The following is a 16,948-nucleotide window of genomic DNA, read 5'->3' on the forward strand; positions in this document are numbered from 1 at the left end:
GTGAGATGGTTATGTGTTTCTGAGACTCCAACGTGCGTTGACAATCCTCTTATAGTGTGCCTTACCGAATATGGATTAGGTCCGGGTGCAGCACCCGTTTTGCCTACAGGTCACTTTGAAAGGGCTTTGATTGAATTGGCGTGGTTGATCTTGGCCTGCTATAAATTATAATATATATTCATTAGATATTCAATATAAATACGTTTTACATTGAAGAAAATATCGCTTTATTTTGCATGCTTTTGTAGTCTACGTTTCTGCAACCTGTTGAGCATCAGGTAACCTTTGCTTGTCAAGAAGGATACTTTACACGGACACATAATGTTAGTCTGTTTGATTCTAATGAGCTAACATTATAAGGTGAGAAAAATGTTACTTGAGTGTAGTGGAGCAGACCTGTGTAAGGCGCGCTAGCCTCTGCAAGCGCCAACAACGGCATGTAAGGAGCTCTCCAGGGTGCTGAAGTTGACTGACAACGGAGCTCCTGCCTCTGCCTCACTCTATGGTAGAGACCAGAAAGATAATGAGGTGTTGTGGCTTCAACTGGGCAACGGTATGACATTTCACATGAGTGAAAATATAGAGAATACTGGAATGGTGAGGTGAGGATTACTGCAAAAAAACAGGAGTGTTKAAAAAACTATCCTCAGACTTCACAGCTTTCAAAAAGGCCAAAGAAAGCAATGGTAAGTGCAACATATTATGATTAAAGCTATGCTATTCAAGATTGTCTCTTTGAGATAACATGCTATCAAATACAGTGATCTCACTCTCACATAGCCTACTTTGTGTTAACACTATGCAGTTTATAAAACTTTGAAGTAGCCTAACCCTTATTATAAATTATGTTCAAATGAATAGGCTAACCTAATCTTTTTTTGCAGATGTTTTTGGTTTGGTTTATAATGCTTTGATGTAGGATCAGATCACAGCTCACCAATACGGATACTCCAGCKGGATAATGCAACATATTCCTCTAAATGTTAGAGGTGTGCTATGGGACTTATCCAACTATCCCTATGGCCCCATCTTCAAGAGCAGACACAGCCTTGCAACTCTGCCATTCTATAACTTTCTGCTATGGGTCCTGCTCGGGGTTTTGACGTTTCCATGCAGTGTCCAGTGTTTAATCTTCAAAGTTGGGGTCCTTGGGCCCTGGAACTGCGACCCGGTCTACTCCAAGGCCCTACCTGCGCTGGCCGCTAAACTGGCCGTGGGCAGAATAAACGAGGATTTCAGTTTAGATTTGGGCAGCAAATTGGACTTTGTGATCCTGCAAGAAGCATGTGAAACGTCTAAAGCATTGACAACATTTGTGTACTACGAGAAGATGGTGGACGGTTTCGTCGGACCCACYAATCCAGGATACTGTGACGCAGCCTCACTTCTGGGCAAAAACTGGGATAAAGCTATCTTTTCCTGGGCATGTATTAACTATGAGTTGGATCGAATCAAGAGCTACCCAACCTTCGCACGGACACTGCCGTCACCTACACGGGTGTTGTTCACCGTGTTGAAGCATTTCAGTTGGGCCAACATCGGCATCGTGTCTTCCAATGAGGATATCTGGATAGACACCGCAGGTAGAGTGGCAAACTCCCTGCGGAGCCAGGGACTTCCCGTTGGCATAGTAGCGTCGGTGGGAATGAACGAGACGGAGATGGAAAGCACACTGAGCAGAATCCAGGCTGCTGGAGAGATCAAAGGCAAGTGTTTTTAAGAACATATTTACTTTCTATTTGATGAAGTTTTGTTTACTGAAAAGATACGAGTGAAATAAATGCAGGCTATGCTATCAAGCCTCACAAGACTGTTTAAAAAAAAAAWWATGTTTTAAACTAGGCAACAGAAAATCTGAGCCTGATCAGTTTAAAGGGGTAATCCGCAGTTGAAACAATAACAAATCACTGAGGGATGGGGCTGGAGAAATGTAACCACTCTCAAATTCATAGAAAGAGCTATGGAGATAAGTACTAACCATCCATTATATCAACATAATAGTTTTAACCATGTTTTGAGGCTATAAAGTGTTTGTTTACATTTACTTTGTTTACAAACATTTGAGTACAACAAGCAGTGGCGATTTTATCATGTAAATCTTGGTGGGGCAAACTTTTTTTATGCATGTCAGCAAAGCCACTACCCAACACTAAATAATACATTAATTGCATTATAACGGTGACAAAGGTGCCCAAAAACTGTTAGGGCCTACATAAAGCTGTCCCACCAGCAGATCTTTCCTTTCAGCATTATGGAGTGAATCCTTACCACTGCTACACCTGGCTATCAGCGGAGCCTTGTCTGGCAGCGAAGCAATTCATTCAGGATTATTTACTGCCTTTTTAAAAATCATAGCTGATATGGCTGACTTGCTTGAACAAATGTGGTTACTACTGACTCCTTGTGGATTTGTGTAAGTCGATAAGAACTACATTCTCCTTCAATAATAACAAACTCCAAAATTAGTTTAGACTTTTGAACCATACACAAACATTATTACATTTATGTTCAGTAAATTCATAATGTTTGTTCTTATATCATTAATACTTAACTCTAAGTATAAGCAAGTTATTTCAGATAAATTCAACAAGATGATGAGGCCTTAACTTTACTCTGCTTTAAGTCACCACACACACACAGAGAGAGAGAGAGAGAGAGAGAGAGAGAGAGAGAGAGAGAGAGGAGAGAGAAGAAGAGAGAGAGAGAGGAGAGAGAGAGAGAGAAGAGAGAGAAGAGAGAGAGAGAGAAGAGAGAGAAGGAGAGGAAGAGAGAGATGGAGAGAGAAGAGAGAGAGAGAGAGAGAGAGAGAGAGAGAGAGAGAGAGAGAAGAGAGAGAGATGGAGAGAGAGAGAGAGAGAGAGAGATGGAGAGAGAGAGAGAGAGAGAGGAGGAGAGAGAGGAGAGAGAGAGAGAGAGAGAGAGAGAGAGAGAGAGAGAGAGAGAGAGAGAGACTCGGTTCGCCTACCATTTGAAGTATTTTATTAGGCCTATGTAGTCTAAAAAGGAAGGAAAATACGATCATGAGGATACACTTTTATATACAATATATTGACGCACAGACCGCTGTGACGGCCCCTACCTGCTCTGTCTACTGGGTTTAGCTGTGCTTACTTCCTGCAGGAGATTGGCGGGTGGAGTAGGAGAGGTGTGTGAGCTGGGAGGGTTGTCACTGCTGAGGCGGCACACCTGTGAAAGCTCAGCTGTGGCATAAAGGCACTGTTTCCCCGTTCAGCAAGAGATTCCTCTCTCCATGCATATCTTTAGTTGTTTCGTTGTGTCTTTGGCAGTTCAGACCTAATTTACTGACCTTCATGCCTCATCTGATTATTGTTGAGTGTTTACTTTATTTATGGAATTAATTCATGTTATTCCTTTACTCAGTGTGTGGTTTCCCATTGTGTGTTATAATCTTGAGCCAGGTTGTATCACAGCATATTGCGCAAACAAAACAACCCTCGGAAAATCAACTGGAATTACATGGGTCCTTTACTGTTTATAACAAATATTTGAACGGTGAGAATGTCACTGGCAAACATGATTACAGACCCAACAACATTATATAGTATCTCCTCAAGAAAAGCACATGAGCTAATTATAATACATAAAGTAAGCTAAACAATGAAATCATTCCAACATTGCCTAAATTGATGAATAAGGAACTAATGAGAGACCTATATAAGCAATAGGCCTATAACAATTGAGATGTACAAACTAGGGCATAAGGGAACGATGACGGCATAAGAGGCAATCCATAATTTCGATTAAGACATTAATGAGTGAGCTAAGATGGACTAGTCAATATAACTTTGTTCAGCGCTTTTGAAATGTACAGCGACAGAATTCAGAACATGGGCCGTTCTTACAGTATTCTCTCTGTACACCAAGTCAGAACTGTAGGATAAATAGAGGGCGTATAAGCAGAAAATGAAAGCTCTTACAGTATTCAATTACATTTCTCAAAAACAGATTATAGGCTACATGTGCACCACCAAGTAAGAACAGTAGGCTAAGTTCTGAGGGGGAAAGGGACCAAAATAGGCACATGGGTTACTAACAGCTTARTACACAACAGACACTTAGTATTAGTGTAATACAGTACAGTGCATTCGGAAAGTATTCAGACCCCTTTTTCCACATTTTGTTATGTTACAGCCTTATTCTAAAAGGGATTACATTTTGTTTCTCTCATCAATCTACACACTACAGCATAATGACAAAGCAATTTTTTTTGAAATTGTTGCACATTTTATTAAATAAAAAACAAATCACATGTACGTAAGTATTCAGACACTTTACTCAGTACTTTGTTGAAGCACCTTTGGCAGCAGTTACAGCCTTGAGTCTTCTTGGGAACGATGCTACAAGCTTGGCACACCTGTATTCGCTGCTGATCCTCTCAAGCTCTGTCAGGTTGGATGGGGAGCATCGCTACACAGCTATTTTCAGGTCTCTCCGAGGTGTTCGATCGGGTTCATGTCCGGGCTCTGGTTGGGCCACTCAATGACATTCAGAGACCTGTCCCAAAGGCACTCYTGTGTTGTCTTGGCTGTGTGCTTAGGGTCGTTGTCCTGTTGGAAGGTGAACCTTCGCTCCAGTTTGAGGTCCTGATCGCTCTGGAGCATGTTTTCATCAAGGATCTCTCTGTACTTTGCTCTGTTTATCTTTCCCTCAATCCTGACTAGTCTCCCAGTCCCTGCCGCTGAAAAACATCCCCCAATATCCCCCTGGCATATTACATAATTTATGCAGCAGCATACAAGACATTTTTGGACTCACAGTTGTTGTGCTGTGCTCACTTAAATAGGAAGGTGGCGCGGTGATCCTTCTTGTTGGCAAATTTTGTCTTCAAACTTTGTTATCAAAGTCTGGCATTCTCTGGATTTGTGGTGCTTTCAAGACACCTGGAACTCTGAAAAAACAAAGTTGAATCATGACGTCAGTGATCTTCAGGTCGGAGCTCTAGAAAGAGGCCAGAGTTCCCGACTTGCAATTCCGAGTTGGATGTCCGTTCAAAGCATATTTTCCCAGTCGGAGCTCATTTTTTCCAAAGTTCCAGTTGTCTTGAACTCACTGATTTCCGAGTTTKGAATTTTCAGATGTTTCAATGTGGCAGAAGTCATGCTGGATGGGCACTTCTAATGTAAATCTATGGTAGCACCCAATGGGGCTTGAACTGCCRAGCTCTCCCTGTAGATTCTGCAGGGACGTTGTGTCCCCCCATGAGTGACAGAATCCTGAGCCAATCACGGCACAACTAGAGAAGATTAACAATGCCAAAACTCTGTATTTTCCGCTGGCTGCCTCTCCACCACAGAAAGCACTGAGCTAGGCTGAAACACCTGCTTTTTGGAGCTGCCTTACTAAATAAAGCAAGAAAGAGACCATATTCGTACGCAGCTTTATTCAATAAATAAATGTGTTTTTCCATTGTTTGCAAACTGATATGTGACACAAATTAAATAACATGTAAAACATCCACAAAAATAATTGAAAAAACAACAGGTGGGGSTCAAAACAGGTATGAATGACAGGTCGCCACTGACAACAAATCAGATCAAATTTAATTTGTCACATCTGCCGAATACAACAGGTGTACCTTACAGTGAAATGCTTACTTACAAGCCCTTCACTAACAATGCAGTTTTAAGAAAAAATAAGTGTTAAGAAAGTATTTACTAAATAAACTGAAGTAAACAATAAATTAAATTGTAWTTTTTTTTTTTTTWATTAAAAGAAGAAAATCGAAAATACCTAATAATTAAAAAGTAACAATAAAATAACAGTAGCGAGACTATATACAGGGGGTACCGGTACAGAGTCAATGTGCGGGGGCACCGGTTAGTCGAGGTAATTAAGGTAATATGTACATGTAGGTTGAGGTAAAGTGACTATGCATAGATAATAAACAGAGATTAGCAGCAACGTAATGGTTAGCCATTCAGGAGTCTTATGGCTTGGGGGTAGAAACTGTTAAGAAGCCTTTTGGACCTAGACTTGCCGCTCCGGTACCGCTTGCCATGCGTAGCAGGGAGAACAGTCTATGAGTAGGGTGGCTGGAGTTTTGGCAACTTTTAGGGCCTTCCTCTGACACCGCCTGGTATAGAGGTCCTGGTTGGCAGGAAGCTTGGCCCCAGTGATGTACTGGGCCGTACTACCCTCTGTAGTGCCTTGCGGTCGGAGGCCGAGCAGTTGCCATACCAGGCAGTGATGAACCCGTCAGGATGCTCTCGATGATGCAGCTGTAGAACCTTTTGATGATCTGATGACCCATGCCAAATCTTTTCAGTCTCCTGAGGGGGAATAGGTGTTATCGTGCTCTCTTCACAACTGTCTTGGTGTGTTTGGACCATGACAGTTCGTTGGTGATGTGAACACCAAGGAACTTGAAGCTCTCAACCTGCTCCACTACAGCCCTGTTGATGAGAATGGGGGCTTGCTCGACCTTCCTTTTCCTGTAGTCCACAATCATCTCCTTAATCTTGATCACGTTGAGGGAGAGGTTGTTGTCCTGGCACCACACCTCCTCCCTGTAGACTGTCTCATTGTTGTTGGTGATCAGTCCTACCACTGTTGTGTCATCGGCAAACTTAATGTTTGTGTTGGAGTTGTGCTTGGCCATGCAGTCATGGGTGAACAGGGAGTACAGGAGGGGACTGAGCACGCACCCCTGATGGGCCCCTGTGTTGAGGATCTGCTTGGCAGATGTGCTGTTACATACCTTTACCATTTGGGAGCGTCCCGTCAGGAAGTCCAGGATCCAGTTGCAGAGGGAAGTGTTTCGTCCCAGGGTCCTTAGCTTAGTGACGAGCTTTGAGGGCACTATGGTGTTGAACGCTGAGCTGTAGTCAATGAATAGCATTCTCAAGTAGGCGTTCCTTTTGTCCAGGTGGGAAAGGGCAGTGTGGAGTGCAATAGCGATTGTGTCATCTGTGGATCTGTTGGTGCGGTATGCAATTTGGAGTGGGTCTAGGGTTTCTGGGATAATGGTGTTGATGTGAGCCATGACCAGCCTTTCAATGCACTTCATGGCTACAGACGTGAGTGCTACGGGTRGGTAGTCATTTAGGCAGGTTATCTTGGTGTTCTTGGGCACAGGGACTATGGTGGTCTGCATGAAACAACAAGCTTATATTTTGGGTTCTGATGGGGTACGACAGTTGTACAGTGGCTTGCGAAAGTATTCATCCCCCTTGGCATTTTTCCTATTTTGTTGCCTTACAATCACTAATTAAAATAGATTTTTGGAGGGTTTGTATCATTTGATTTAAACAACATGCCTACCACTTTGAAGATTGTGAAACAAACAAGAAATAGGACAAAACAACTTGAGCGTGCGTAACTATTCACCCCAACAAAGTCAATACTTTGTAGAGCCACCTTTTGCAGCAATTACAGCTGCAAGTCTCTTGGGGTACGTCTCTATAAGTTTGGCACATCTAACCACTGGGATTTTTGCCCATTCTTCAAGGCAAAACTGTTCCAGCTCCTTCAAGTTGAATGGGTTCCGCTGGTGTACAGCAATATTTAAGTCATACCACAGATTCTCAATTGGATTGAGGTCTAGGCTTTGACTAGGCCCTTCCAAGACATTTGAATGTTTCCCCTTAAACCACTCGAGTGTTGCTTTAGCAGTATGCTTAGGGTCATTGTCCTGCTGGAAGGTGAACCTTCATCCCAGTCTCAAATCTTTGGAAGACTGAAACAGGTTTCCCTCAAGAAATTTCCTGTATTTAGGGCCATCCATCATTCCTTCAATTCTGACCAGTTTCAGAATTGATGCCCTCCTTGACTGGTCCCTGTCGATGAAAAACATTCCCACAGCATGATGCTGCCACCCCCATGCTTCACTGTGGGGATGGTGTTCTCAGGGTGATGAGAGGTGTTGGGTTTGCGCCAGACATAGCGTTTTCCTTCATGGCCAAAAAGCAAAATGTTAGTCTCATCTGACCAGAGTACCTTCTTCCATATGTTTGGGGAGTCTCCTATTTTTTTCTTTAAGCAATGGCTTTTTTCTGGCCACTCTTCCGTAAAGCCCAGCTCTGTGGAGTGTACGGCATAAAGTGGTCCTGTGGACAGATACTCCAATCTCCGCTGTGGAACTTTGCAGCTCCTTCGGGGTTATCTTTGGTCTCTTTGCTGCCTCTCTGATTAATGCCCTCCTTGCCTGGTCTGTGAGTTTTGGTGGTTGGCCCTCTCTTGGAAGGTTTGTTGTGGTTCCATATTCTTTCAATTTTTTAATAACGGATGTAATGGTACTCAGTGGGCTGTTCAAAGTTAGGATATTTTTTTATAACCCAACCCTGATCTGTACTTCTCCATAACGGTGTACCTGACCTGTTTGGAAAGCTCCTTGGTCTTCATATTGCCGCTTGCTTGGTGGTGCCTCTTGCTTAGTGGTGTTGCAATCTCTTGGGCCTTTCAGAACAGGTGTATATATATTGAGATCATGTGACACTTGCACACAGGTGGACATTGCACACAGGTGGATTGCACACAGGAGATTGCACACAGGTGGACATTATTTAACTAATTATGTGACTTCTGAAGGTAATTTATTGTACCGGATCTTATTTAGGGGCATCATACATATGCACGCACCACTTTTCCGTTTTAAAAGTTAATTTTTTCATTTCACTTCACCAATTTGGACTATTTTGTGTATGTCCATTACATGAAACCCAAATAAAAATATATTTACATTTCAGGTTGTAATGCAACAAAATAGGAAATACACCAAGGGGGATGAATACTTTTGCAAGGCACTGTACATATAATTTATTTTTATGTCCCAAATGTTATGTAGCAACTGCAGATTGCCCCTTTAAGGTGGCGATCCCTCACTGTCTCTGTCCTGTGTGTTCCAGTGATCATCATGTGCATGCACTCTGCTCTGATTGGTGGGGAGCAGCAGACAGCCTTCCTGCTGAAGGCCCATGAGATGGGTCTGACGAAGGGCCGCTACGTGTTTGTCCCCTACGACACCCTGCTCTACAGCCTGCCCTACTCCAACACATCCTACTTCCCCCTGCAAAACAACACCAAGCTGCGGCAGGCCTACGACGCCGTGCTCACCATCACTGTGTCCTCAGATCTGATGTCATTCAACGAGGCGTTCAACATGGCCAAGAGGTTTGAGGAACTCACCATATCACTGGTCCCACAGCAGGTGAGGAGGGTGATTCTTGATATTTTCAATTGTGGGATGTGAGTGGATTCCATCTGAATTTCAATTGATTGTTATGTTATTACATTGTTATTACAATAGTATTATAAATATGCCATTGATTGTATTTATTGAACATTGGTTATGTAGAGAAACACCATATGTCATTTGATATACAATTTTTMGGGGGGTGAGTTTTAGATCAGTGTATCACTCTCAGTTTGAGAAAAGCTAATCATTTTAACCAAATAAACCATTTATCAATGGCCTTGCATTCCAGGTCAACCCCCTGTTTGGAACCATCTACAACAGTATTTACGTCCTAGCCAAAGCCATGCACAATGCCAGGAGAGCTGGCCAGTGGCTCTCCGGGACCAACCTAGCTTATTTCACCAGGAACATGACGTTCTCTGGCTTCAACCAGAAGATCAAGATAGACACTGAAGGGGAGAGCCAGACCAACTATGTCATCCTGGACTCCGACGGATGGGAGGGTCAGCTGTACCGCTCCTATCTGGTGGACCTGAGCGCTGACATGGTCCGCTTTGCAGGAAAATCCATTCATTTCCCTGGGGGTTCCCCTCCCCCCTCAGACTCCAGCTGTTGGTTTGAACCAAACACAATCTGCACTGGAGGTAGAGCACTTGTTTGTCTGTTAGTTTGTGTCTTTCATTCTTCCATCACACAACCAAACTATGTATTTAGTCTCCATGTCTTACCTGTGTCTCAGGTGTGGAGATAACCTACGTCATAGTGGTGGTTGTGATCATCTTCATTCTGATCGTGGGAGGACTTGGTCTAAGTCTGTTCGTAAGGTAACTCTTCTCACTGTCCTGTTCATCTGTTTCTTACTGTATTTGTATGCTGTTTAGCGGAGGTGTGGACTCGAGTCACATGACTTGGACTCTGAGTCAGACTCGAGTCACAAATATGATGACTTGCAACTCGACTTTGACTTTAACACCAATGACTCGTGACTTAACTTGGACTTGAGCCTTTTGACTCGACCTGACTTGATACCCTCCCCAAGCCCAGATATTAAAAATGATGCTATTAAAAATAGTGTGCAGCGCATCAACTCTTCATTTAACAGATTACAGTTTGAATCGGACAGTAGCCAATCAAATTGTGCCAGCTGAGAAAAAGTTGCGTGTGGCAGTGCAGAGAAACGTCGGCGGGTGAATTCAGATGGATCCCTTGGAAAGATGATACCCCAAATTATTATTTTCGGATATAAAGACTACGATGTATCAACAAAAAACGGATTGCAACTTGCAAAACATGCTGGAAGAAAATTACAGACGGAGGCGCAACAACTTCCGAACTTTGTTCGACATTTGAAGCTGCACAAAGAACGGTAAATCGTGGCTAATATAGCAGACAGCTATATAATTTATATATTTGCTAGTGTAGCCTGTAGGCTAACATAACGTTAAATCAATGAGCCTCCACACAGTCAGTCAGTGCGGGAACGTGAACATTGCACCCAAGATTGAGCTACAACTGGCTAGACAGTTGGTAGCCTAAATCCTGCCTGATGTTACTGATGTTCCTAAAACCATTGACATACGTTAGACTACTGTGTGTGTGTGTGTGTGTGTGTGTGTGTGTGTGTTTGTTTGTTTGTTTGTTTGTTTGTTTGTTAAGGTTGGGCGATTGTGTACAAGCCTACATCGCCCGATTGCGCCCCATAGCGATCCTCGATAGTCTATCGCTATGGGGGGTCTTTCTCATGGTTAACCATGTATTTCCATGAAATATAAAGTTTATTTGGAAAGTAATAAATATATATATATTTTTTAAAGCATTCATGATTTGCGTCAATGTAATATACTAACTATTACTCTTGTTAAAAATATGAAGTGGTATTACATTTGGTGAAGAGCACATTATGACTTGTTTGGGACTCTAAACTCAAAGTTTAGGACTTGAGACTTGACTTGAGACTTGTCGGTTTTGACTTGAGACTTGACTCGGACTTGCCTGTCTTGACTTGAGACTTGACTTGGGACTTGAGTGCTAAGACTTGAGACTTACTTGTGACTTGTAAAACAATGACTTGGTCCCACCTCTGCTGTTTAGATACATAGAGACTAAAAACCCAGACAGAGATAGTTGCTATTGCTTTGCTGTGACCTTGGCTGACATGCTCTCTGATTGGCTGGTAGGAGGAGAATCCAGCAGATCCAGTTGGTGAAGGGGCCCAATCGGATCCTACTGACTCTAGAGGACCTCACGTTCATCAACCCTCAACTTAGCAAGAGGGTAAATATATTTCCCCATGTGATTCTCTACAACATTACCTCTTTCTGATATACTGTATGTTCAGTCATCTATTTTATGCCTCATAGAAAATCACTCTAGAGGACCTGAGTGAATCTAAAAGTGCAATAGACAACAACAGTATGCATTCAGGAGACCCGCACCACTCTGTGAACAGCATCACTACCGCAACACATGACACCACAAATGTAGCTGTCTATGAGGTAGGTTGACGACGTTGACCGTTGAACAACAAGTCGACTTTTCATCCCTATCCTAAAATATTTCAATGAGACTTGTAGAGAATGGAGCCAGAATAAAACCACATTTTCTTTCATTTCTTCAAAGGGCGACTGGGTGTGGCTGAAAAAGTTTGAAGAAGGACATTTCAAGGAAGTCAAGCAGAGCACCACCAAGATCTTTACAAAGGTAAAACCAAAACATAACAACAGTAAGTTCAAGCACAAGTACAGTGAATTGCTTACGAGCTCTACTCAACAGTGCAGTAATKAATTTCTAAAACAGTATAAAAATCTAAAATAAATATATACTGTGTATATATAATAAAGAAAACATGAGAAATAAGAGATGAAGCTATATACAGGGTCAGTGCCAATACCATATTTACAATGTATAGAGTCATGTCTGGGATGTGGGTTTGTTTTTGTTAACTTTGGGGTCTTAATTCTGTGTGAATGTGTCCAGATGAAGGATCTGCGAAATGAGAACATCAATCCGTTCCTGGGGTTTTTCACAGACTGTGACATGTTTGCCGTGGTGACGGAGCATTGTTCCCGTGGCAGTCTGCAGGACCTCCTGAGGAACGATGACGTCAAGCTGGAGTGGATGTTCAAGTCTTCTCTGTTGCTGGACCTAATCAAGGTATAACATGTTTGACACATCATGTTGCAAAACTTTTTCCACAAGTCTAATTTGTCCCAATAAGATAAAAAATATCTTCTAAAAACTTTCGGCCAGCAGTTCATGTTTCGGCCAGCAGATCAAACGTTTAAAATGTTTTTCTGGTACTTTGTCATAAGTAACACCAATGGTTTACCAGTTCTGATCATATTGGCCTCTCAGGGTATGAAGTATCTGCACCATCGAGAGTTCCCTCACGGTCGGCTGAAGTCACGGAACTGTGTGGTGGACGGTCGCTTTGTCCTCAAGATCACAGACTACGGCTTTAACGAGCTGCTGGAATCCCAGAAATCCCCCAAAAATCTAGTTCCACCTGAAGGTAACATCTATGCCTAGATCTGCACTTTTGTTTTTGAAAATGTTCACTCTTCCATATCACGTTATCACGTGTGGTCAACAACATATTTTTTGTTTGTTAATGCCTTGTTAGAGTTGTTTGAAAATAATTGATAGTTACACTTCAGATTGTTTTGCATGAGTGGGGTTTTGGACCGCTTGGTGACATCATAACAAAGAGAGTTTGCCCTCCTCTCTGCCAATAGCAGTTTCTTTGCAGGTTACACATCCCTCCCACTAGGCTCCTCCAGTTAGGCCCCTCTCTCAGACCACTCCATAACAGTCCTGGCAAAATTCTTGCTTAGAAATTGCATTTAACTAAGAAGCTATTTTTGTTTGTTTTTGACTATTTTAATTGAAAACAATCACAGTAAGGTACTTAATTGTTACACAGATATTATTTGATATCAAGATAAAAATGGCTGCATTGGACCTTTAACGATGGACTTGACACACATTCATTTGTATTTCTAGTTTGTGAATATAATCTACGTCATTTAGATTCTGTATGCTTCCCAGGTGCTGCATTTAACTACCTTGCCAATATCGTGACCCTGTGCCTCTCTATCTCAGATCAGTTTTGGACAGCTCCAGAGTTCCTCCGAGACGTGGAGAACTCTCGGAAGGGGACCTATAAAGGAGATGTGTATAGTTTTGCCATTATACTCCAAGAGGTGGTTGTCCGAGGACTTCCATATTGCATGCTGGGTCTGACTCCTGCGGGTAGGTCTGGGGAATACAAAACAAGAAAAACCATACAATCCACTCTTAGAGGCATTTTTTTGTTTTAGCTTGAGGTCATTTTTCTGTCATCTGTGAATCAACATCAATTGATTGATTTGTTATACTGGTATCTATCGAGGAATGTCAGAGTTGTAAATTACAATAATTCCCCTATCTACAGTGTATAATGTAGCTACATATTGTACATACAGAATTTCTGCTMTGCTTTGACAAGCTGTCTAGTACCAGCGTACAATAAACTGTGTAATGAGTTGTTATGCTCCCGTGCTGCTGTACAGTATAACCTCTCTCCTCTCTTTCTCTCTCCCTCACAATCAGAGATCATCCGTAAGGTGAAGAAGCCTCCTCCCATGTGCAGGCCCACGGTGGCCCCAGATCAGGCTCCTATGGAGTGTATCCAGCTGATGAAACAGTGCTGGAGCGAACAGCCTGACCGCAGACCAGCCTTCGATGAGATCTTTGACCAGGTCAGAAACCCTCATTTGTCTCTATGGTTATCTGCTGTCAGTGTCATAGCAGGGTAATGCAGGGAATATGTCTGGGTAATTATGAGCTGTGGACAGCAGAAATTGGTCTGTCAGCACTCATTGGCCATGTCCGAAATCTGTCTTGCCTACTGCTTAATAAAACAACATACTGTGTACTAATCGTATTACATACTGTTTAGAACGTACTGTTTAGGGAAAATGAATGCAGTAAGCAACATATATTAACATACTAGGCTCACCCATCCTGAGAATGTCATCTAATAATGCTCAATTGCGTTGATTCCCAATCATTCATTCATTTATTCAGGTACAGCGCGTTCCCTTCTCTCATTATCAGCTGATTATCAGCTCTTGTCAAACACACATGAGTCTGGAATAGGGTTGCAAAATTAAAAGAACTTTCAATAAATTCCCTGGTCTTCCTGAAATTCCGGTTGGAGGATTCACGGAATCAGGAGGGAGTAAGCAGGAAATGCGGAATCCTCCACCCAGGATTTCTGGAAAACCAGGGAATTTATTGAAAGTTCACGGGATTGTGCAACCCTCGTCTGAAAAGACAATTCTCTTCCTCAATAGTGTGCAGCGTATTCTACTAGATGAAAAGCTGTGTAATTTAACATCCTGGCATATAAAGCATACTTTATTTTTGACATTTCAAGTACTATAAAACTTTTTATTTTTGTATACCTAAAATGCAAACGCTGCGCAGTTTTGCAGGCCTTCTCATACAGCTGCAACTGTATATGCATTCGTAAATCAAGACCTTTCTTGAGTTGGGCTCTGGAATGGTACAACTGTTGAGAATGTGAGTCTATGGTTGTTGTGTGGGAAAGGGGTTGAGTGTGTGTGAGTGTGTGTGTGTGTGTGTGTGTATCCCGCAACTGTTGCGAGGGAGTAAAATATGTTAGGGACAATATAGGATGATTCACAATAACTGTTTGCTAATATAATAATTGCTTGCCATAATCTAATTTTGGTAATGGCGAGACTAGTGAGCGGTAAAAATCCTTTGGATAAATTGCCTACATTACTACAAATATTAATAGCTAATTATGGAAAATAAGATAAACAGGATTTTTAAAGTATGTATGTGTATATATATATAGATAGATATATATTTTTTAATGGCTATATATAATACAAATCGAGGTGAGGGTTGATCTACTTCTGTTCTGTGGGTGGCACTGTGCTCTTTCTGAAGGATGGGTCCCGGTGTCTCCGGGGCTATGGGATCCGGGGGGTCGGGGGTGGTCTGCAGGGCACTGGGATGACAACCCAACTCGGGATGAGGAGGGGTTTTAGCGGGTGGAATAGTGGGGACCAATTGGAGGTTTACTTAGTAGCAATGCAAATATCATGGTACAGCTATATAGACACTCAATCATCATGTTACTTTTTAATGGTACGTTTACAAACATATATTTTCATACATAGAATTGAAAGTTGTGTCTCATTATGGTAAGTGGTGAAATAAGTATAGCCAGTTATAATTGGAATGGCTTAGCAGATAATAAGAAAAGACMATCAGTATTTACCTGGCTAAAAGAGAAGGAATATAATATCTATTGTTTACAGGAAACTCATTCAACAATTTTAGATGAAGTTTTGTGGAAAAAGGACTGGGTGGGCAAAATATATTTCTCCCATGGGCAAAGAAATTCAAAAGGGGTGATGATATTAATTAACAGTCATTTTGATCCAAATGTGCAAATTGTCCAAACAGATCAGGAAGGTAGATGGATCATTTTAAATAATATGTTATTGGACAATAAACATATATGGCTTATTAACCTATACGGTCCAAATAATGATGATCCAAGCTTCTTTGAAAATATATATAAGAATTGATCAACTCTGCAGGCAACACTAGACTATATTATTATGGTGGGAGATTTTAATACGGTCTTAAATACCTCTATGGACCGGAAAGGAAATCACACTACAAACTATCACCCTCAGGCACTTAAGGAAATCATGAATGTCATGGATATATTGGAACTAGTGGATATATGGAGGCTTAAATACTCTGACCTAGTGAGATATACATGGCGGAGGCTCAATCAAGCTAGTCGTCTTGTACCTTTTTATGTCATTAACAAACTGTTGATAGGGGACAGAATGCAGTTAGATCATCACATTTATTTATTTAACTAGGCAAGTCAGTTGAGAACAAATTTTTATTTACAATAACAGCCTAGGAACAGTGGGTTACCTGCCTTGTTCAGGGGCAGAATGACAGATTTTTACCTTGGAAGCTCGCGATTTGATCTAGCAATCTTTCGGTTATTGGCCCAACACTCTAACCACTAGGCTACCTGCCGCCTCATCACATAATTGGCATATATATTACTCTTACAGAATTTCCACGTGGGCGAGGATATTGGAAATTTAATCAAAGCCTACTGAATGATAGCATGTTTATAACTAGGACAGAAGAATTTATAACTGACTTTTTCTGACATAACATAGGTACAGCAGATCCCCTTATTGTATGGGACACTTTTAAATATGCATTTAGAGGCCATGCAATTCAGTACTCATCTATAAAACAAAAGCAATTTAGATCAAGAGTCCATATTAACAAAGGAAATTGAAGGACGAACAGAACAGATAGATAGAAATAGAAACTGTACCATAGAGGCACAGAATTAGTTAGAGGAAAAACAAAAAGAAATGGAGGAATTTATTCAAGAAAGATCCAGTGTAATATATTATAAAAAATAAGGCGAACTGGATGGAATATAGGGAAAAATGCACCATTCTTTTTCAATCTTCAACATAGAAATGCTACCAATTTTTTTTTATTGAAACTTGTTACAAGTGATAGAGTCACATGATTCACCAAATGATATTTTGGAAGAGGAAGTAAAGTACTTTAAGAATATGTTTTTGATTAAGTCGCCTCCATCTCCACTAACCGAAGCTAATTGTATGGATTTTTTCCCTGTTAATAATGTAAAATTAACATCTATAAAGAAAGACTCGTGTGAAGGCCAAATTGCAGAGGAGGAATTTATTGATGCAATTAAAGCCT

General features: G+C 41.5%; 1 protein-coding gene across 1 annotated transcript in view; it reads left to right on the forward strand.

Annotated features, from left to right (window-relative positions):
- The first annotated feature begins 892 nt into the window (after positions 1–892).
- The window catches only part of LOC111982532 (retinal guanylyl cyclase 2), a 31,259-nt gene continuing 15,203 nt past the window's right edge, over positions 893–16,948 (forward strand). Inside the window, exons 1-11 of the mRNA XM_024014094.2 lie at positions 893–1,706; positions 8,865–9,166; positions 9,444–9,798; positions 9,894–9,978; positions 11,332–11,428; positions 11,515–11,649; positions 11,774–11,854; positions 12,131–12,307; positions 12,509–12,665; positions 13,256–13,405; positions 13,745–13,893. Coding sequence (XP_023869862.1) covers positions 962–1,706; positions 8,865–9,166; positions 9,444–9,798; positions 9,894–9,978; positions 11,332–11,428; positions 11,515–11,649; positions 11,774–11,854; positions 12,131–12,307; positions 12,509–12,665; positions 13,256–13,405; positions 13,745–13,893 — 2,433 coding nt within the window. The 5' untranslated portion in view covers positions 893–961. The remainder of the gene's footprint in view (positions 1,707–8,864; positions 9,167–9,443; positions 9,799–9,893; positions 9,979–11,331; positions 11,429–11,514; positions 11,650–11,773; positions 11,855–12,130; positions 12,308–12,508; positions 12,666–13,255; positions 13,406–13,744; positions 13,894–16,948) is intronic.

Source organism: Salvelinus sp. IW2-2015, linkage group LG22, assembly GCF_002910315.2.
Source record: "Salvelinus sp. IW2-2015 linkage group LG22, ASM291031v2, whole genome shotgun sequence".
Lineage (NCBI taxonomy): Eukaryota > Metazoa > Chordata > Actinopteri > Salmoniformes > Salmonidae > Salvelinus > Salvelinus sp. IW2-2015.